At 32.5% G+C, this 23777-nt stretch overlaps 2 protein-coding genes across 2 annotated transcripts in view; one reads left to right on the top strand and one right to left on the bottom strand.

Annotated features, from left to right (window-relative positions):
• Positions 1 to 17552: 17552 nt before the first annotated feature.
• HELRODRAFT_188558 (hypothetical protein) lies at positions 17553 to 20255 on the top strand (the record flags this gene model as incomplete). Its single annotated transcript, XM_009021207.1, has 4 exons — positions 17553 to 17613; positions 17955 to 18100; positions 19399 to 19535; positions 19686 to 20255. 4 exons carry the CDS (start codon positions 17553 to 17555, stop codon positions 20098 to 20100), a joined length of 759 nt encoding a protein of 252 aa, XP_009019455.1. The 3' UTR covers positions 20101 to 20255.
• Positions 20256 to 20539: 284 nt separating this feature from the next.
• HELRODRAFT_65527 (hypothetical protein) overlaps positions 20540 to 23777 on the bottom strand; it is a gene marked incomplete at both ends in the record, with an annotated part of 3677 nt that continues 439 nt past the window's right edge. The window contains one exon of the mRNA XM_009021206.1: positions 20540 to 20683. Within this exon, the coding sequence (XP_009019454.1) occupies positions 20540 to 20683 (144 nt within the window). The remainder of the gene's footprint in view (positions 20684 to 23777) is intronic.

The raw sequence follows: 23777 nt of genomic DNA, 5'->3' as shown, positions 1-23777 counted from the left end.
TCACAGCCTGTTGTCAATATTGTGCACCATGCCTGTTTCAGTTAGCAACGGCAGAACGTTCATTTTCTACCCTGAGGCGGTTAAAACGTGGATGCGCTCCAAAATGAATGAGGAAAGACTAACGGGATTAGCCTTAATGAACATTCATCGCGATATTGAATTAGATATTGAAGACATTATAACAAGGTTTGGCCGAAAAAAATGTAGAAAAATGACATTTGTCTTGTAAATATTTCATGTATATAACAGAACTATGTTTTGAAGAATGTTTTTCAATTTAAAAAAAATCAAGAAGTTGAAGTGTTTGGCTTTTTGTTATTTATTTCATAAAATATCAAACCTCAGTTCAAAGTGGGGGGGGGGGCGATCGCCCCCACCGCCCCCCCTCTGGATCCGCCATTGATGAACTGTGAGAAGTTTAAAAAAACAATGGTCCTTTCAAATTTTAAATAAGTTTGATTGGTTTCTAATAACAAACTAGACATTGGTGCTGATTTAATTTTTCTTCGGAATGCATTTATTAGCCTAAATTAAAAATTGAAAAATATTTACTAATGAAACACTTCAGCAACTTGTACCTTTTCTTGTGGAAGACAAAGAAATGAATACTTCGTATGTACTTGGAATAGACTCTACGTTCATAATATCTTAATAAAACAAAAGATGTTTCTCTCCAGAAGGTTTGACTTTGAATTGTTGGATATACAATTATATTTTTTATTATTTAAATATTGCAATCACTTTAATATGAAAGATTTTTACAGCATTATATTAGTACTATTCAGCCTGTCTTTGGCTTAAGCTTGTCACCTACCTCATCATGCCAAATTTCAATTGGTTAACTACACTCATCAAATCTCAAAGAATTGCAATAAAATTGCCTATTATTTACAAAATTACCTTTTTTGATTTCAAAATTTTAGATTAAACTCAATAAACTCGCCATAATTCCTCATCCCATTAGCATAGCACAATCGTTGCAAAATCAATAATTTCATGCGACAATTCTCGACATCTAGTTCCCTACCCCAGGTCTGAAATAGCCTGTCATCAGAGCTCTGAAAATTTTTTTTAATTTTATCGAGGTTTAAGAGACAAGGAAAAACTTGTGCATTTGATAGCATTTTGAACCTGATTTCACACTGTAGCAAAAGAAACTGTCTATATATTTGTAATATCTTTACTGGCCCTCGAACGCATCCGCGCCCATCTTCAGTGCGCTCTAGGGTCTGGTGTCTTTCTTTAGTTTCCATGAACAATTATATTCAACAATTTTTACATTTTTCACATTTATTAATAAATTTTTATTTATTATGATTATTTTTTGATTGGTTTATTTGATGCATTTGCATAATATTTTAGCACATTTAGTATCTTTTTTCGAGTGTCATACAGCCATGCTGATTTGAGATAGTCGTGCTTGATAAGCCTCCCCCTAACCTGCCTACTTCTTGAACAACCAAATAAATTTATTTCATTTACTTTAAAATTGTAGCTTATTTCATATATTTATAATATTAATGTTTTGCTAAATTTATTGCAGGACCGTAGATGATGGTGCCTGCAGTGCTTCAGATTTTGGCATAAATTGTCATAATGAGAGTTTTGATGAAATGGATGACCGCTGTGAATTCTTCTTAAATTCTGAAATACTTCAAATTTTACGCCATAATGGGCTTGTTATTTGTCTTATGTCAACTGATGATAGTTATATTGGCAGTTGCGTTGATATAATTAAGGATATATATATGTTTAGTAAGTAATTAAATGTAGAACTGATCATAGTTTGATGTCACAATTTTTATGCAACTTTGATAGCGATTTTATAAATTATTTGACATCTTGAGGGAAAAAATTCATTTTTTTGAAAATTTCCAGTTTTTTTGTATCTCCAGTCAAACTTCTGATTTATTTGAACAATTTTTGGTTTCCTCACCAAATCTTGATTTCAACAAATGGATCCGATCCTTTTCTACATTACACTGTTTCGGAATTGTGTCTGTTATACATCCGGCTTATGTGTTTGTAGTCGTAGCTCCCTTATGTAGTTTCTTCAATTTCTTTTCATCACAAACATCTTTGTAAAGGTTATCTTCAATTCCACTAGTACCAGTGAGGGCCACTGCACTCGTTAATGTTTTGTCTAACACGCTTAGTTTTTTTTTTTGATACATTATTTTTATAAATTTTCCCTATTTCTATGTTCAACTTTTTCATTATTGATTTAATTTTTTCTTTGTCATTTTATCATTGTCCTAAATTTTCATGTGCTCTGATTCGTCTATTTAGTTTTACTTTGGAATTTTTTTTCTTGGACCATCTATTATATATAGTTAGCTAAATCTAATTTGATAAGAGACATTAAAGCAAAGTTTTAAATACTATGTTCTAAGTTGTCTTATGAACTTTATTTATTTTGTTTGAATTATCATTATTAAATTTCAAGACACTCCTGATCCTTTGTCGGAGGTCGAGGCCAGTGAAGTAACAAGCACTTCCATGCTAATAAGATACAATCTTTACGATTATGTCGGCAATTATTTATTTGACTTCAGGTGGATTCCTGAACATAATTCTGCTTTGGTAAGCTTATTTAAATTTATTTTGTAACGAGTTAAAAACGAGTTGATAAGCTTATTTAAATTAATTTTGTAACGAGTTATTTATTTAGTTTATTTAGTGAATTTATTATTATTTTAATTTGTAATATTGTCGTTATTTTCACTATTTTTTTAAACACTTTATAAACGTTGTTAATTGTTAATTATAATAGTCTTCATAATTTAGTTGTTTCTGTTATCACTCTAATATTTGATTGAAATACAAGAATTTAAAAATTAATTGATTGAATTAAACTTTAATTTTAAAATTAAACATTCGAAAAAAGTGTTCCTTAAAGCAACGAATGTTATTTTCATAAGGTTACTAACACTACTACAAGTCATTAAATTAAAATTTTTCATACGAATAAATTATTTAACGTTTCGCACGAGTTAATGCAAAAATTATTTTCAATTCAAAAGTAGTCCGTAGCTGTTGTGATTTTATTTTAGCTTCAGATGTGGCACCACTACCAATGCCGCTGCTGCTGCTCAATAGAAGTTGCGGCACATTTTTCATCGATACTTAACAAATAGCGACACACTTCACTATTAGCAAACCAATGTCTTAAGTCTTTCTTAATCCTATGAATGTCTGTCAAAGCGAAAATGTTAAAGTTAAACATTATTTCGAAATGAAAACTGGAAAATTTTAAAATTATCCAAGTTCGAAAATAATTTAAATTTAATAAGGTCGCACGCACGCCCACACACACACACACACAAACAAATAATATCACACAAACATGGATTCGTTTTGATAAACTTCATGATAATAAATCAAGCTTATAACGTTTCTAGTACGATCAGATGTATTATGAAAATAAGTAAAGAAAAAAAAATTGACATTCCTAAATAATGTTCCCCAATAGTCAGTTACTTATTTTAAACACATTTCTTTTTAAAAATTTTGAGCTATGATGTTTTATGTTGTAGATAATTTGAAGTGACTTTTTTGGTTGAACAAAAATAATTATTTTAATATGATTTATCAGCACATCTGTTTAATTAATATAGAAGCAAGAATTGAGTACACAGAAAAGTAGTGTAAAACTGACTGACCTGCGTCCAAATACAAGATATTTGGTAAGTGTCAGATATGCAGCATTTTTCAGGGGCAGAATTAGGTCTTCCTATTGCGCTTGGAAACATGTTTCAATGACTACAGCCGAAGATGGTTATTTTCCATTTTTTATATCAATTTATTGCAAATCTATATGCTATAAATAATGATAATCAATCAATCATATCATCTGTAGAGCACTATTTGCGCGATGTTCAATTACACTCCTCCGTAAATTGTTTAAACATATGGGCCTTCTTCAGATCCGCTCGGAACTTCGTAAGTGAGGAAGAAGTAGTTAGAGAAAGAGGTAGAAACTTCTAGAGAAAAGGGCTAAAAAAAGCAAACGCAGATTTAGCATAAGTGTTTAACACAAGTTAAGAAGAAGTGTTTTAGGAAATAATTTTGATTGAGGCTTATACATTAATGTGCAAATTAAAAAATTATTCTATACTTCGTAGGTAGCCAGTGCAGGAGAACAAGATATGGAGATATATGAGAAAAAATAGGGGGACGAGTAATTAGACGGAGCAGCAGAGTTTACAGCTTGACTTAAAGGATAGAGAGTAGAATCAAGAAGACCATAGAATAATAGAAGGAATGGTAGTAGAGTGTCTTTCTATTGTAAAAATTGACTGTAGGTTATAAGGCACAGCACGTGTAGAGAGGTCGGAGTTGTGTATTGTAAAATTAACTATGTTGTTTGATTGTCGAGTTGTAGCCGTGAATTATTTGGGATCGTGTGGCATCTTGCGCATTCTGTGATTTGCGGATAATTTATTTTTTCTATTATTGTTGGCATTTAAATAAGTTTGTGTTTGAAGCAGTTGTGATTATCTATCAGAAATCTTTAATCTAGGGAATGTCTGTAACTTGACGATAGTGCAAGTTACAACGCTGGTGTCAGAAGTGACGATCATCGAGGTTACAACAGTGCAGTCAGAAGTGACGATCGTCGAAGTTACAACAATGTTAATTCAAATTTAGAAAGATTAAGTTTAAGACACAGAGTCACACCAAGCGATAATAGTAAGGAGACATAGGGATAGATTATGAAGAATGTTATTGAGATTAGATGGTGGAATGAAGTATAAATAAAAGAATCGTCAGCATATAGTTGACTAGTAAAAGAAAAAGTTTTAATAGTACGAGGTAGTTCAGAAGTATAGAGTATAAATAGAAGAGTACCAAGGATAGAACCCTGAGGTACCCCAAAAGTAAGGGTAGAGAAGTTAGAAGTAGCATTATTAAGAACAACACAGAAAATGCTTATAGAGATAAGAATAAAACCAAGATGGACAAGAATCAGTAACATTAAAAGAATGATCTAGTCTCAATAGAATGGTATGATCAACAGTACCAAAGGCAGAAGAAAAGTTAAGAGCAAGAAGAAAAGTAGGATCACTTTAGTCTCTAGAAAGAAAAGTATATATGTAGTTATGAATTTTTAGTAAGGATGTTTTAGTACTCTGAGCAGGTCTGACGGATTAAATAAATACTACAGTAAATATGCATCGAATCAACAAATGAGCTGGCAATTATCACGATTATCATTAGTGTCAGTGCTATTATTGCTTGCAGTTTATTAGTCAAAAACTATTCAAACAAGCATGAACTATCCTTGTGATACTATACGGTTCACAAATCAAAGTAGCCGTAGTTGGTGATGACCGTGTCAAAACAGCTTTTATATCAAATAGGGTAAAAAGAGAGATTTCATCGGAATCATTCGCCTCATAAACAAAAGGCTTTTATGATTACTGTCTGAGTTGAGTGTCTGAAACAAAAATCAGATTAAAGCCCAAAAAGAGTCTAGTAGATTTTAAGTAGGCAATCAACTGTTTTGTCATCACTTTATTGAGTGGGCTTCAAGATAAACAAGGGTTTAATATTATAGCAGATAGTTAGTATTTTATGTCGCTTACCACAGAACCAACTGTTTTGAGTTTTGCCTTGATGATAGCCTTTCTTCTGCTATCTAGTAAGCATGAATGAAGGCCGAAGTGCCGCGTTAAATAATGTGCACAAATGGTGTGTAGTCAAAATATTCAATAATCAAAAAAGAATGAACAGAATGAATCGACATCATAACCTTTAGCTGGCATTTATGATATTAGCTTTGATATTTCATTAGTTTAAAGTTTAATCTATTTCAAATTGATCTAAGCAAATTAATTTGCTCTGAAGACAGAGGGTAGTGATGATGCATCTAAACTCTCGGTGTGTAACTATTCTACTTTTCTGGTTACATATCTTATGTAACAACTTTTAAAATAAATTTTGTTTAGTCTAGATTCTAAAAATAGAATTCTAGAAATAAACTTTCTGACTCCAGAAGTTTCTTTTTTTCCTATGAGCGTTGTCATGATTTTCCACGGCCAGGTTTTAATGTTTGATGGGTTTTAATGTTTGATGAAACTGCTATATCTTCTAATACATTTTTTTGCATGAACGGATTATGTTATTTTAATACTGATTAGTTAGTTGCCTATGCTCCGGAGTAAACATCATTTTGCTTTCATCTAATAGATAAGATATGTTTTCTACTTTTGCAAACCTCTCATTTTATGTTTGAACGTTAATTGTCAAACCATGAAAGTTTCAAAGAACCTATTATGATTTCTCGAACTGAGCAAAATTCGTAAATCAGTGAACAAAATGTTATTTCATATGTCTGCAACAGCTGCTTGTTAAAGATAGAAAAGAAATTTTCACGTCACTTTCAAACATTTTTCCTGAAACATTTCTCTGACAAACCTTTGAAACTGCGAACAATTTTTTTAAAACTGGAGTACTTCATCCACTGTTATAACAACAAATTCAATCATTATCGACCCAAGCAGACAGCATAGGCGACGGAACTTTACCTGCTTTCAAACTCTCATTCATCTTGGTGATTATAAGTGATTATGACGTCTATGATATCTCCATATATATTGATTGTACCCAAAGGTACATACCAGTGAAAACGGTTTTTATCTAAATCTGTTTCATCGCAAAGTTTGTCAAATTCACATGTTATGGTACGACCATGTTTAGTTTTCATACTTTCAAATAACCATTGAATTTCAACATAAAATCAAAATGATGCTGGCGTAGTTAGTGATATTCAAATCATTTGACACTCCTGTATCTTATCTCTAAAATATTTTTGTCTTAAAATTTATATGAATTGTAATTTTGTTCATAGTATCATTGTGTCAGTATTGTTATATAGTGTAACATGATAGAGTTATTGCAACTACATACATTACTCCACCATATCCATAAGAGAATGCAGCCTTTTCTTATTTTCGTTCTGGCCCTTTGATCATTGAGTTCTTATGACATTTTGTCCAAGGACGCTTTCACGTTCACGCTTCATTTGCCAAAATTGGTAGATGGAGTGTAGGACAGCCTTGTTTGTTTTGGTGAAATTGTTCAAGTTATTCACAACTTAATGCAAAATTACCAGAAGTTCATTGAAAAGTGCTTTTTAACTTCAAAGATTTTTGACTGATAAATTGAAAAACCATTTTATTTAATGTATGCATTAAAAAGAAAATTGCATTTCAGTATAATTGAAATAATGAAAAAGGAGAAATTCTGTGAAATACGTAAAAGTTGATGTTGAAACTTGTTAAACTTTTTTCTGAGAATCATCTACGTTTATATCATTATATTTAATTTTTAGCTATTTTTTTTTCACCTCACAATCACTCTTTGTGTGCTATTTTGGAATTACCTATCCAAATTCTAATTACTGTGAGACGTCAGTGCTTCTCTTCCATGAATGCTTAAATGGAATGGAAAAAATACAATAGGGCAATTCTAGTTATATAATTAACTGTATTTACGCAGATGCCGTATTAACATGTAAAGAAATTCTTCTGTAGTTCTAATTCAGTCGGGCCCGTTAACACTATGCAATTTTCTTATTTGTCGTGAAATTTGTAAAAAAATATTCATGAATGTTATATTTTTTTGTTATGAAGTTCCGTATAGTAATCCTGAAACCAGTGCTGGAAGTTATTTAAGATTGTTGGACAACAACAACTCTTACAACCGTGTTAAAATATTTTGGAAGGTAGATTAATTTGAGAATTTAATTAATTAACAATTAATTAATTAATTATGTTTTTTAATTCTTAGAGTATACCGCTTGAAAATCAAAATGGAATTTTGGTATCGACCCGTATCAGAGTATTCAAATATTTTACAAACATGACTTCGGGAAACAACGTGACATCTAACATCAGAGCCACTTCATATTCAATGAATAGTTCGCTAGAACCGTGCATCACTTTGAACGTTTCATGCAAAAAAAATGAAAGTAGAAGATCGGTATATTTCAACGAAGATGCGTTTCAAGTTGAAATAATACCCGATGCACGATTAAATGAGTATGAGATATTGTTAAATGAGTCATGTTTGTATTACGTGCTAGTAGACCAGGCTACTAAACTTGGATACAACACTTCAGCCAGCTCCACTCCAATCGTTATTCTTCCATTTCAAAGTAATGCATTTTTAATTGTAAATTTTTGCATTTAAATCTTGGCTCGGTTAAATTCCTAATTCACTTGATCTATTTATTTTATTTTTGAACATTTATTTTTTATTTCGACAGTAAATTGCTGGTTATCTTTATGCAAACGGTCTTTTAGTCTATTATAAAGTTAAAGATTATCCTTTCTCTCTCTTTCTCTTTCTCTCTCTCTCTCTCTTTCTCTCACTCGATATTCTGTAGTTTTAACATCACTTACTTAAAAACGCATTAAACAAGGCATCACATACATTGCATGTAAGTGGAGATCCCTTAGCTGTACCAGGTGTCTTCAACCATTACGCCTGTTCTGTAAAATTATAGCTTTTCCAAGTTACGAATTAAAAATTTTAAAAATAAAAACGTGCTTGAAACGAGATACTTTTTTTGTAGTTGTATTAATATGTTCTAAATAATATGGGCAAAATAGAGAAACGTTGTTGCTTGAAAAAAAGTTTAAAGAAGAAGCGAAAATTACAAATTAACTTGATTATAATCGCATTTGCATAAATTGTAAATTAATGAAGAAAAAAAGCGAAAGAAAAAACAGAATTGAAATTACTAAACCGGATGAAAGGCAGGTCAGTGTCTATGGAAAATTACAGGACCAAATAAATCAGCCAGACTACAAATAAGTAATTAAATCAATCGATCGATCAGTTAATCAATTTTTCTAAAAATTTGTCATTCAAAGAATAAGCCTGTAAAAAAATCTTCTGTTCAGTGTTGCAAATAAATTTATTACTATTAAAGAAATTGTTTAAGACCTCGAAATTTTGGCATTTTGCGAGGGTTTACTGACCAGTTTCGCTTGATACCTGATAATTGCTCAGCTATGATACTCCACGACATCGCAGAGAAACTTAGTTGTGGTCCTGCTGTTATAAAAAGAGCTCCTTTATAAATCAATCCAATTAAATCCATTTTCAAAATTTCAAAAAAATTGTAAAAAATAATTCTGTCAAATAACCAAATGGCTCATGGCATAACGTTATTGAAAATGTAACTTTTAGTAATGAAAGGGCTCCTGATTTTCGAGAGTTAACTCTTGTTTTGAATGCTTTGTTTCAGTTGTTTTAATTATGGTGTGTTTTTTGTGGATGATCCTACGTTGTCAAACAAAAAAGTTCAGAGTTGCATTTCAAGATTTAAGGAAGATAAAGATCTTTTGTCTTGTGAATTTAGTTAACAGGTCAAATCCAAATCTGTGATGTATGCTGAATAGCATCCGTTGAAAATTTGATTTGGCTTGGGGAATAATTTAATTTGATATTCATTTTCAACAATTTTTTTTTTAATTTTTAATTTTTGTTTATTAAATTTTATTAAAATAGATCCTTCAAGTGCTAAAGAAATTGAAGCAATGACAAACATCAATAACATGTACCAACTTACTTGGAAGCACCAACAAAATGTTGAAAATATTGTGGGCAGCACTGTGTATTGGTGTGAAGGCAATATGCAACACGAATGCCAGGTTTATGTAGAGAAGATATATATATATATATATATATATATATATATATATATATATATATATATATAAACATATTACCAAATACAAGACATTCAAATATTGTTGTTTTAATTGAATCGTATCCGGATTTTTAAAGCTTATGAATTCGTTTTTAAGCAGATTGCAAAACGCAAACGAATTTTATGAGCTGTGCATCACTTTTCAAGGTCTCAAGTTTCCAAGCGAAACATTTTCTTAATTGCATAACTGACCTATCAGGACTATCATTTTTTTTAACGAACGCATGCCACGAAAATTCTCTAGATAAGTTTGCATGACATATGCTCTCGTGCAAATCAATTGTCCAAATACAAATGTTTTTGCATTCCCAGACTGCGTTGCAATATGCTTTTATAAACCAGGGCGGTGACGTTAACCTGATTTTAAATCTTCCATTTTAATTCTTTAATTTTTCACCGATTCTTCTGAGATTTTATCATCATTTGCACGTTTCACCAATTTTTCGATCTCATCTCCTTTAACTACATTCATTTTTGTTTTATTAAATTTGCATTATCTATTTGCGGTTATATAGAAATTAACTTGGTTAATCGTCCAAAAGTGAAGATAAATTAAAAAAACGAACATTAAAGATATAAAATAAATATGCGGTCACTGTTATAAAACTTTTGCTTGCCAACCGTGTTTAGTTGGATGGCTTAAGGTAAAAAATTCATATAGTTAAATTTATATATTCTTCGTGTTTTATTGTTAAAGGGTGAATACTCGTTTGAAATTTTGCCCTGGAACACGACAACATTCGCTATACAACTTCCTCTTCTCTCCTTGAATCGCCAGTGGATCTTTGCAATTTCAACAGAATTTTCAAAATGTTTGTGCTTTATTTATTGCATTTTAGGTTTTTCTTGTTATTTTAGACATGAAATTCTTTTATCAGGTGATGATGAGCACGATGTGATAAGCAGTGGAATGAACAGAATACAGTGCATTTTTAATTCTTCTAGGAGTGAGTATTTTTAAAGATTTTCAGTACTCAACTGTTTCTTCTTTGTTTTGAAAAAATTAGTGGGTAGAATAAGATTCAATTAATGCGTTTCTTCAGATAAACAGTACTCAAAAGAACAGCGAAAAATATGAAAAGTTATTTGACTTTTTTGTTTAGATTTGGTATATTATCGTATAAGAAATAACTATTGGTCCTCCCTGGAAGTTAGGCTCTGTTTTAAAACATAAATATAACATTTTTTATTAAGAAAAACAGTTACACAGGCCCGTCACTTGCTTCGTTGTGCCTTGTTTATCCCTGTGAATTTTGGAAGAGATTCTAAGACCTTTAATCATTTTAAATCTCTTCTCACTCCTGCACGAGTTAACTAAGCGACGAAATACTTCAAATTGAAAATTAATAATTTAATTTTAATGATATATTTCAGATGTATCATTTTTCGCTATGAACGTTCAACCATCACCAATCAATCCGTTAAAATCCGCGATCGTCCGATGGACTGAACAGAACTGTCAGCTCTCCCACCCGTCTTACTTCAAGGGCTTCATTTTAACGTACTTTCCCGTAAATTCACCAACTGGTAACTTGTATTATATTATTAACAAATGAATTTTTGTGATGATGATATAATACTTTGTTGCATCATTATTCATTTTATATTACTTTATCTTTTACTATATCATAGAAGATGTATAAATTTAAAGCTATCACTTGGATTCCATTTCTCCCAACTCTGACATAGCTGGTGTAATGTATCTTTCTTCATTGAAACAACAGCAAAACACGCTTTACCATTAACTTTGAGCATATTCGCATATTCTAACTTTAGAACCCATCAATCAAATAATGTTAGACTGCAAGTATTGTTAATAAAGTTTAACCCATGTGTGTTAAACTGTTAAATAAGCAAGAAAAAAAATCATAAAAATATTGCTTTAAATTTGAAGAGAATGTTTATACTAATTTTTCTAATTTGTTGAGGCTCTAAAATTTGTGTTTGTTTCTGAGCTGTTTGCTGATATCCATGAAAAAAGGTCTGAGTATTCTCATAATGATGAAAAGCATCTTTTGCTGTAGCATTCACCAGCTTTTGAATTTGATTTGAAGAGAAGAAAATTTGAAGAGAATGTTTATACTAATTTTTCCAATTTGTTGAGGCTCTAAAATTTGTGTTTGTTTCTGAGCTGTTTGCTGATATCCATGAAAAAAGGTCTGAGTATTCTCATAATGATGAAAAGCATCTTTTGCTGTAGCATTCACCAGTTTTTGAATTTGATTTGAAGAGAATGTTTATACTAATTTTTCTAATTTGTTGAGGCTCTCAAATTTGTGTTTGTTTCTGAGCTGTTTGCTGATATCCATGAAAAAAGGTCTGAGTATTCTCATAATGATGAAAAGCATCTTTTGCTGTAGCAATCACCAGCTTTTCACATTTTCCTGGCTTTATTAATTGATAAAAATAAAATCTGTTGCTTAGCTTTTGTTTAATAAAAAAATGATATAAAACGTGTGTTTAGATATCGTTTTCAATTGAACGCCTCCATAATATAGGCACGTCAACGTCGTTATACCTGGCCAGAGAAATGGTTAACGTAACGTTGAATGGTCTGCGGGAGGATACTGAATACAACGTCACACTGCAGGTTGTTGACCAGAGGAACAGTTCTCTTAAGTTCCTATCTCATACCCACAAGACAGCCTCAGATAAAAGATTCCCTTTTGTTTGTTAGTTGATAAATTAAACTGATAAATTAATTGGTTTTAGCTTTTGTTATTATTTCACTTTATAAACGTTATTTTTTCAAGTTTGATTTTTTATCAACTACAACAAAAAACGTCTTAACACTTAAATGAAAATTATTAAAAAAGTTAGGTTATATTGAACTGTTTCTTGATTAATTTGTGGATATAATGTTAAAATGTGGCTATATTTTAAATTTCAGACATCACATGCTTATCAGTTCTATTCTTGTTCTGTTTGCTTCTTGTCATAATCGTGATCAGATTTTGTTATGTAAGACTGAACGAAAAGATTCCTTTTGTTTTTCCTTTGTCAGAAGTAAGTTTTTAAGTGTTTTATTTTTAATTTCTGTAATTTGTTAAATTTAATTTTTTTTAGTTAAATCAAGTTTCCCGGGATGTGAACTACACGCCAAATTATACGGTCTGTAATTAAAAATAATCTTTTTCATTCCTACTGCAACATGTGAACATGCTATGACATCTACAGTATTTCTCTGAAGTGCATTTCAGTATTATCGAACCGATGGCTTTTAATCTTATTTGCGTTTATATGTTTAACTATTTTTCGTTTTAATTATTAGTTTTTTAATATCATCTTTGGAGATTTAAACGAAGTATTTTTGAAGTTTTCAAATTAAATTATTTTAGAATTTAGAATCTGTACTTCTGTACAAACTAAATCAACTAAAATGTTTAAAAGTTGTACAATTTTTGTGATTAAAAATGTTTATGTTTTCAAAATTTTAGACTTTTCTACAAATCGTTTTTATATTTACCATATTCTGATTGTTAAACTGCCATATTCTGGTGCTTATATACAAATTAGCATGTTGGTCTATGGACAATCCTTTTCAAGTTATTTTTTTGTCCAATCACCACAAAATGCTATTAAGTCTATTAATTTTGATCTGGTCGCAAATGTTTTCATTCGCGTTATACATTTATAACTACCCATTAGTTAAGTTCGTTATTGTTTTAAATTACCCGGTTCTTGTTTTCGATATTTTTATACATATTCAAATCGTCTATATATTTACAATGTTCTGATTCTTATACAAGCCAAACTCTGGTGCATATACAATTATCTGATTCTTTTACAAGACATATTCTGATGTATTGGTGTATATACAAATCGTTTGTATGTTATTAATATGTTGGCCCATGTACGACCCATTTTTTTGTGAAGTTAATTCAATGACCCAAATACATGTTTTCATTCGCATTATACATTTATTACTACTCATTACTACAGGCTTTTGATCGAGTACCGAGGAAGGTCATTGAATGGGCGTTGAGGAAGAAAGGAGTGAATGAGAGACTTGTTAAAGCTGTGATGCAGCTGTATGAAGGGGCAAAGACAAAGGTGAGGGTTGGAAGGGGGATGTCGGACGCTTTTAGTGTTAAGGTAGGAGTGCATCAAGGATCAGTGTTATCACCGTTTCTGTTTGCAATTGTGATGGATGTTGTGTGTGGAAACATAATGGAGGGGTTGTTATTTGAGATTTTGTATGCAGATGATTTAGTCTTGATGGCTGATAGCATGGAAGAATTGCAGTTAAAATTTGACAGATGGAAAAGTGTTATTGAAAAGAAAGGGTTAAAAGTTAATATTGGTAAGACGAAGGTAATGGTGAGTGGGGAAGGTGGGGAACGAGTGATAAGTAAAATAGACCCCTGTGGGGTATGTGATAAGAGAGTGAAGGCTAACTCGGTATTGTGTATAGGATGTCAGAAATGGGTGCATAAGAGATGTAGTGGTGTGAGGGGGGCACTGAAAAAGGTGGAAGGCACGTTCAAATGTAAGAAATGTGTTCATGGTGTGATTAATAGGACGGACGCAAGGACGGGGTTGAGTGATGGTATTGAAAGAGTGGAAAGCTTTGTTTACTTAGGGGATAAGCTGAATGCGGATGGAGGATGTTTGAGCGCAGTTACGGCTAGAGTTCGTGTGGGATGGATGAAATTTAGGGAACTGGGTGGGGTATTGTGTGGAAAGAAATGGTCAGTGAAGATGAAAGGGAGGGTATATAAAGCATGTGTGAGAGCAGCGATGATATATGGTGGTGAAACTTGGGTGTTGAGGAGAGAGGAGGAAAGTGTACTGCAGAGGGCTGAAAGAGCTATGGTGAGGATGATGTGTGGGGTTAAAGTGAAGGATAGGAGGAGTAGTACAGAGCTGATGTCAATGATGGGACTGAATGAGGACATTGTGACATTGATAAGGAGATCGAGATTGCGGTGGTATGGACATGTGTTGAGAAGGGATGAAAGGGTCGGGATTAGGCGAGCGTTGGAGTTCGAGGTTGAAGGAGTGGTAGGAAGGGGTCGTCCGCGATTGGGATGGAGAGAGCAGGTGGAGAAGGACAGGGTGAAAGCGGGGTTGCGTGATACTGAGGCGAGTGACAGATGTGGATGGAGTCGAGGGGTATTTCGGTTTCATCATAGGTAGCCAAGCGGCAACCCCCGATCTCGGGGAAAATGCCGTCTAAACGTGTGTTTGTTTGTTTGTACTACTCATTAATTATGTTTTCTATTTGTTTTAAGTTTTTTTTTTATTTTTAATTGAAAGGAAATAAATGTTTTTGGTTCAGATTTTTTCTCGTTTGCTATAACGCTCTCACCCGGCATTCTGCATATTGTCCGAGGAGATCTAGTTTTTTGGCATTTTTATGTAAACTTTTTGTTTTCCAAACTGGTTTCAAATTTTTTCATTGCAATTTTTAATAATGTCGACAGTAGTGATGTGGTAATAACGAGTCACCTTGTCAGTTCCAATTTTTTTGCTTTGATCCGATCTCTGAATTCTGCTTATTGAATCTTTGTTTAGTGCCTTAAATGTTTTAACCAGATTTTCTGATGACCTCTTACTTTATAATCCACAATCTTTCACGTGGAATGTTTTGTGAAATCTATTAAACAATGGTAGATGGTTTGCCCACTACTGTTTGCATTTTCTGAAACCTGCCTGCTTTTCTCAAATGTTCTATACTTTTTCCGTAATCTTGCTTATTTAAGGATCGGCAATTGTTGCAATTTTTCAAGTCACCCTTATTGGTAACATAACTAGAGCGTTTCTCTGGCTATATTCAGATTTTCCAAATTTTCTAAGAGATTCTGTAATTCTTCTGGTCTTCCTGTTTTTATCAAGTTTCTTTGTAATTCCATATTTCTCTGTACCAACTCTCGTCTTTTTAATTTTTTTAAACAGCTCGCTTTATATTTTTCAATTGTTATTTCAGTTTCTATTTTTTTATTGGCTATCTTTTTTCGGTTAGAAATATTCATGTTTGATTGAGATTGAAAGAGATTAAGTTTGAATATGACATAAAACTGCCTCCACGCTGCCTTGCGTGCTTTTGAGCGAAAGGCTAGGCTTACCGCTTATAACTGGTGGTTGTCGTCAGGATGGGTGTCCGGATGTAAAAACTTTTCCCCAAATTATTCCTATGCCATCACAAAGAAAAACAACGGCCCCTAGTCCCCAGCAGGCCTTAAGTGGTCAAGAGGTGCCAAGAATCCCTGGGAAGTATGCAATAGCGGAGGGATGTTGCAGAAAAATTCAGAATGGCCCTTCTATGGTACTTAGGCGCAAAAAGTTGATGGCAAAGAAAACAACGTCCTACCTCGGGAAACCGGGTCTCTGGACGCAAAACGAAGATTGATTGATTGATATTGAGATTCATTGCGGACAGGACATCTATGTTCAGCAGTTCGCTTCAAACTCGTCAACAACAACACACGTTTAGACGACATTTTCCCCGAGATCGGGGGTTGCCGTTTGGCTACCTATGATGAAACCGAAATACCCCTCGACGCCATCCACATCTGTCACTCGCCTCAGTATCACGCAACCCCGCTTTCACCCTGTCTTCCACCTGCTCTCTCCATCCCAATCGCGGACGACCCCTTCCTACCACTCCTTCAACCTCGAACTCCAACGCTCGCCTAATCCCGACCCTTTCATCCCTTCTCAACACATGTCCATACCACCGCAATCTCGATCTCCTTATCAATGTCACAATGTCCTCATTCAGTCCCATCATTGACATCAGCTCTGTACTACTCCTCCTATCCTTCACTTTAACCCCACACATCACACGTCAAACTCGTCAGCAATTAGATATTATTTTGACGACCTATACCTAGTTATTAAAAGTTGGGCATTATTTGTAAGAAAAGATGCAAATTAAAACGTTGAAAATTTTCAACCAAATACCGGAAGTCAGTTTATCGATAAATAAATTTTTTCCATTGAGATGTGTTCAATTTCACTCGCGATGACAGCAAAATTTTCATTCCTCACATTGCGGAACATTATTTAGCGTGAATTTTTCTATTTTGAACATAATTATGCCTCGTGAGACTTCATACATCGTAATATCGTTTCGAAACATTTCGAAAAATTTAAATTGCTTATAATTTTTTACATTTCATATAATAATTAAAAATTTTTTGTAACGGTAATGTAAGACGGTGTAGCGTATTTAATTTGCAATTTGCATAATCAATTGAGTTCGTTATAAAATCACTTCAACGCAAACACGTAAGATTGTTTTATAAATGTGAAAAAGCAATTATTGTTTATAAAGTTGGTGCCTTTTGTTCGGTTGTTCAATCAATTTGGTACACTGATGGTTCTTTCATCACCCATCAAATTTATCTTTCCATCGGAAACCACTCCGACCTGAACAAATGAAAATTAATTTTCAAAAATTATAGAGAAATGAATGCTTGCTACATAACCACACCTATGCACGTGCATGCAATGTGTATATGTATATATATGCGTGTGTGTGTGTGCGTGCGTTTGTGTGTATTATGCGTGAAAGGAAGAGAGAGAGAGGGCCGTGCCAGAGGTGGACATGGGTTGGGTTAACCCATGGGTTGGGTTGGGTTGGGTCCAAATTTTTTAAAGTTGCGTGGGTTGGGTTGAAATTTTCAAATTTTATTATAAATAATTTATTTCTGTATTTTTTTTATTCTTAAACGAACATTTTAACTAGTTAATAATCGGTGTATTTTATATCGCTGTAATATTATTGTATCTTTGGTCTATCGTTTCCACTTTCTTTTTGTGATTATTGAGTTGAGCAAAAGTTACTTCTTTCTGATCGAGAAAATTAGTTTTATTTACAAGTATGGCAGAATCAGAAGAAATTCAGCGTCATTTGAGAGATTTGTGTGATTTAAATTTGCTAAGTTTGCGAAAGTAAAAAATGTAATAAATTTCACATTAACATTTTTACATTTTTTATGTTTTAATTCCTTTAAACTTTAAAGATTTAATTGTTATTTTTCATAATTTCAAATCTCTTCAGTCTTTACAGTTACACTTTACAGATATCAGAATTTTTTCTCAATTGCTCATTTTACTTATTTACTTGATATTCATGTTTCATTTTCTTTCTTTTTTCTACCTAGAAATGGTTTATTTTTCAAATTTTAGTTGGGTGCTGTTGAAGTTTAGAAATCACATTCATTAGATAAATTTAATTGATTGATTGAACATACTTAAGTATTTAAATATTTATTCTTTCCAGAAAAAACAGGGAGGTTTATATTAAAAGCACCCACAAATTTAAAATCAGAAATCTGGCAGAAATTTCACATGGTTTTTCAAAAAAAGGAAAATGATGATAGCGAAATTCCTGTGAATTACTATTGTGCTTGTATTAAGTGCAATAAGGTATATCAATTTAAAGATTTATCAGGTAAAAACTTTGGCACTAAAAATCAGCAAGAACATATCAAACATTGTGCTGTAGTCTTGCCAAAGTCACAGTTGAAAATCCATCAATGCTTGAAACGAAAAATTCAACTGTCTTCTCAAGAATTAACGATGTTGAAGCATAGACAGATCTTTTTCTGTGTTGATGGTTACCACTCATTCAAATCTGTTGAAAATAAAGGGCTTCTCAATTTGATGCAGAGCTGTGTTGAGTTAGGTGCCAAATATGGAAAGTTTGATGTTTCTGATGTTGTTGTGGGAAGAAAAACCGTGAGTCGTGATGCAACATCAGTTGCAGCCTCAGTTGTAACTAAACTTGCTGAACGGCTTAAAGATCCGATAGATGATGGCAGTGTGTCGTTGTGTATTGATATGTTTACAGACGACTTTCGTAAACAGTCATACCTAGATGTGCACTGCTCCTGGATTGATCGTGACTTTACAAATCACCATGCAGCACTTGCCGTTTGTCACTTCGGAACCTCTTCACACACTGCACAAAATATATACACTGTCATGAGCAACATCCTTAGTGAATATGAAATACCAATTGATGAAGTCCCATTCACTACTGATCACGGCTCAAATATCGTTGCTGCATTGAAGTGTGGGGTTCGAGTTGACTGCATGTGTCATCGCTTGCACACTGTCCTAACGTGTGCTTGGAATGATACTAGACGGCAAGAGCCAGAGGCTGCAACATATGAAACTGCAGTTAGTGAACTATGCCGCTTTGCAAAGCAGTCAGTTGGCATTCAAGAGCAGCTTCCCAAGTCACTAAAGCATGGAGGTGACACGAGGCCTTGGGTGTCAATGCATCGTCGTTCTGAAGCTATAGAAGCTAGCTATGAAAAACTAGTTACTGTTCTGACAGCCAAAAATCGTCTAGAGCTTATTGCGTGTGTCAACAGAACATTTAACAAAGAAATTTGCGATATAACAAAAGCAATTTCAGATACATTCAAGACATTGGAGAAGGTTGATGAGCCAACTTTGAACCTCATAGGACCATCATACTATCTACTAATAAAGAAGTTTGCCCCTGCTGTTCGAGATTCGCTTCCAATGAAAACTTTTTAAAAAAATCTGATAAAATATATGGATGAAAAGTTTTGGCAGTCTATTGTTGCCTTACATTGGATGGCATCATTTTTGGATCCATCGTTCAAGAAGTTTGACTTCATACCTCAGGTATAATAGTAGTAATTATTATATTCCTAATGACATTAACTAAACTAACTTGATTTTCTTTTTAGATTTCAGCTGAAGAGAAAAAATTTAAACGCAACTTGATGGCTGATCTGGATGTTTGGATGATGACAGAGTTGGATCTTGTTGCTAACAAGATGCGTCAGCGCAGACATGCTGCTGGAATGGAGTCGAGAGTTGCTGGGTTAGATTGAATTATTCTGTTGATATTGTAGATATGTTAAGATGACAAATATTGTGTCATACATTACCAAGAATAATTCTGCATATTACATATTTTAATTTCACTATTTTCTCTACACAATTATTTTCATTTTTTTGTTCATCATTTCAGTACATCAGCACAGCAGGATGTTGAAGATGATTACACTCAGCCAACCAAGAAAGCACGCTTTGATCCTTTTGCTGACCTACGGGATGGCTGTAGCTCATCAACCAGTAAAATTTCAACTGCTGAACTTTCAGGTCATGAAGAATTGGCTAGATACAAAGCTCTGAATGTTCCTGCCAACCACAAATCACTACTAGCTTACTGGCAAGACAATAGCAAAGACTTTATACTTCTTTCAAATGTTGCCAGACGAGTGTTATGCATCTCTGCCAGTTCAGCACAATCTGAAAGAGATTTCAGTTCAGTTGGTCGCACAGTCACAGATGCTCGATCCAGTCTGTCGGCACGAAAAGTTGAAGAACTGGAATTAATTAGATGGGGTTGTCGAGCTTCCGTAATAGATATTGATAAACTCTAGTGATCACTCAGTGTGGAACAGTGACTATAAATCGATGAAGAAAAAATAAGTAAAATATTAGTAACATTTGATTTTTAATTAATTTTCATGTTATTTTATTACACTTGCAGTGTGATTACTTCACCAGTGTGTTTTATTACACATATGATCTTGTATTTTTGAGTTCTGCTTTTTAAATATCATTTGTAAAAATTTGCCTGTTTGGTAAAATTGCGACTCGTGCAGATGGGTCGTGGGTTGGGTCGGGTCGGGTTGGGTTGAAAAGTTGCATTTTCAGGCGGGTTGGGTTGGGATGGGTTGAGTTAAGTGATGGGTTGGGTTGGGTTGGGTCAGTAAAAATGGACCCATGTCCACCTCTGGGCCGTGCAAGCGTGCTTGTATGTCTGTACAAAAAATCGAATGGTATGTAATGAATATAAATATTATGTATGAAATTTTTTTAAATGATCACTTTGGTAATGTAGTGGGTAACTATTTCTCTGTCTGCCGGACAAGACTCCAAAAAGGCGTCAGTAGAATATGCATTTTTTAAATAAGTCCACAAGCTTTTAAATTCCGTTGGAATCTCAAAGCCTCTGTAAGCCTAAAAAAATTAATAAAGTTTAAGTTTTTACTCATCCCATCAATTAACTAATGACTGATCATTCGAACTTTTAATTATTACGAAGCTTCCGAGTAACAAACATTCAAGTGAAACTACTTCGGAACACACAAATTTAAACATTTTAAAACATAATAAACACTAAGTGGCTTTACGATATGAATAAATAATTTAAAACGCAGACACACACACATAAACACAAAGTGACTTCACGATATATACATTATTGAATTAATGAATAAATAATTTAACTTAACACACAGACACACATACACACACGTATATATACATATATATGTATATTTATATATGGATATATATACTATACACACCTATATATACGTATATATATGTATATATATATATATATATATAAATTATGTTTGTAGTTCGTTTTTTGGCGTTAATATGTTTGTAGTTCGTTTTTTGATTCGATAGATTTATAGAATATTGTAATATATATATATATATTCTTCACAAGTACTTCAGCACAAGGTTCAGTACTTTGACCGCTGCTGTTTTTGCTATACACTGCTGACGTTTTCGACATCATTGATTCATTCAGGTTCAAGCATCATGGGTTTGCAGATGACATACAAATCATTGTCAGTGGTCCAGCTACTTCATTTCAAGCTCTTGTTGAAAGATTTGGTCAGTGCATGGAGGCGATTGATTCTTGGATGATCAAGCACAAACTCAAATTGAATCAATGCAAAACCCAGTTATTGCCAATTGGTACGTGCAAGCAAATAAACAAATTAAATTTCACTTCGATTGAGATTAACAACAGTAAAATTGAATTATGTCAAGTTGCTCATAATCTTGGTGTTGTATTCGATGGTAATATGACAATTGAGTGCCACATAAAGTCGCTAACCGGTGAATGTCATCGACAATTTCGCATGATGAAGGCTATAAAAAATTCACTTAATGAGATTACCCTAAAGAGTTTGGCTCACGCGTTTATTCATTCGAGGCTGGACTATTGCAACAGCCTTTTTTACGGTGTCTCCATGTTGGAAATTTCCAAACTGCAGTCGATTCAAAATCGCATGGCCAAGCTAGTTGTCGGAGGTTTTAGATCTGATCATGTGACGCCGATTTTACGGGATCTGCACTGGCTTCCGATTGAAAAGAGAATTATCTACAAGATTGATGTTTTGATGTACAAAGCTTTAAATTGGCGTGCTCCTCCGTACTTGGTTGGTAAATTGACTAAACGTGATTCAACGTCTGGTTATCCAGGATTGAGATCCAACAATAGGAATTTGCTAGACGTTCCTCAAACCCGTTTGGTGATTGGTAAAAGAAATTTTGCTGTTGCTGGACCGATGGTGTGGAATAATTTGCCAACCTCACTCCGTCTACCTGGAATATCATTTCCTCTATTTTGTAAACAATTAAAGTTGCTGCATTTTAAGCAGCATTTCGGTTCTTGTAATTAAATGTGTGTTGAATTTTTGTACATACCTAGTAACTTGTGTGGATAAATCCTAAAAATCGTTATTTGAATTAGTATTACTTCTTTTTGGTCATCTATTTATTTATTGATTTTGTGTTAAATATATGTGTGTTCTGACATTTAACTCGGTGACAATCAACTTTCTTTCTTTTTTCTTATTTATTTTTTCTTGCACTTATTGTAGGCGCTTTTGAGATTTTATTAAAAAGCGATTTATAAATTTTCATTTAATAATAATAATAATAATTTAATAACATATATATATATAGACCATGGTAATAGACCATAATTTTTACTACAATATTCTATAAATTCTACGCCAAACATTCGGTAGAATTTATAGAATATTGTAAAAATATATATATATATATATATATATATATATATATATTGGATTAAGACTGTCAGAAATGCAATTATTGATGAAAACCACAGCATGTTCGGCGTTAGTTTAACTTTTCAATAGCATGTTCGGCGTTAGTTAAACTTTTCAATTTAACTTTTTGATTTTCTCTAGTTCAAAACAAAAATTTTTGTTTGTTTTATGCATAACAAAAAAGCTTTTTTCGGTATTCTTAGACTATCTTCGGTTTCCAAATTTATATAAATATATATATAAATATATATCAGTAAATTTCGGTAACAAATTTTCATTTAAGCATATTTCATTAAACGCGATGCTTATATTATTGTTATTTAATTTTTTATTAAGATTTTCTATTTTTCTTATTAGTTTTTTATAATTATAATTTAAATTAAAAATTAGAACACCAATATTCATTATATAATTTTTTATTAAGCGACGTTTCGAATTTTATAATTCATCTTCAGGCAACTTAATATTAATTCAAATAAAACATAACAATAAACAGTCAGATGACGTAATAAGAGTTGAGCGCGAAAGTAACGTAACGATTAAAGTTAAATAACGTAAGTAGTTAAATTAAGTATAATAAACAATTATTTTGTAATATAACTTAATAAAATATATTATATGTGCAATATCATGTTAATAATAATAATAATAAATTAAACATTTCGTGATGAAGGTAAAATAAAATTGGAATAAATTTGTTTGTTCAAATTAGGTTTATAAATATTAATAAATAGGGATTCTAAAATTTGTAGTCTGTTAAAAATAGTGTCTTTCATTAATATTTTAGTATTATCTTCTAATATTTTGCGGGATAATTGCTGGTTGTGGCAGTCATGGTAGTGTTGATTTGGAGCTCCGATGTTCAAATGGCAGGTTAAACGGCGTGTCAGTTTTGTGGTAGTCATTCCAATATAAGAAGATGGACGAAGCCTACAATAATATATTGTAGGCTTCTTTTACGTTACTCAAATCTTATTACGTCATCTGACAGTTTATTGTTATGTTTTATTTGAATTAATATTAAATTGCCTGAAGATGAATTATAAAATTCGAAACGTCGCTTAATAAAAAATTATATAATGAATATTGGTGTTCTAATTTTTAATTTAAATTATAATTATAAAAAACTAATAAGAAAAATAGAAAATCTTAATAAAAAATTAAATAACAATAATATAAGCATCGCGTTTAATGAAATATGCATAAATATATATACATATGCTTGAAGGAGACCATAT

Source organism: Helobdella robusta (assembly GCF_000326865.2).
Source record: "Helobdella robusta unplaced genomic scaffold HELROscaffold_3, whole genome shotgun sequence".
In the NCBI taxonomy this organism is placed as follows: Eukaryota; Metazoa; Annelida; class Clitellata; order Rhynchobdellida; family Glossiphoniidae; genus Helobdella; species Helobdella robusta.
Note: the sequence above shows the minus strand (reverse complement) of the source record. Positions and strands in the feature narration are given on the sequence as shown.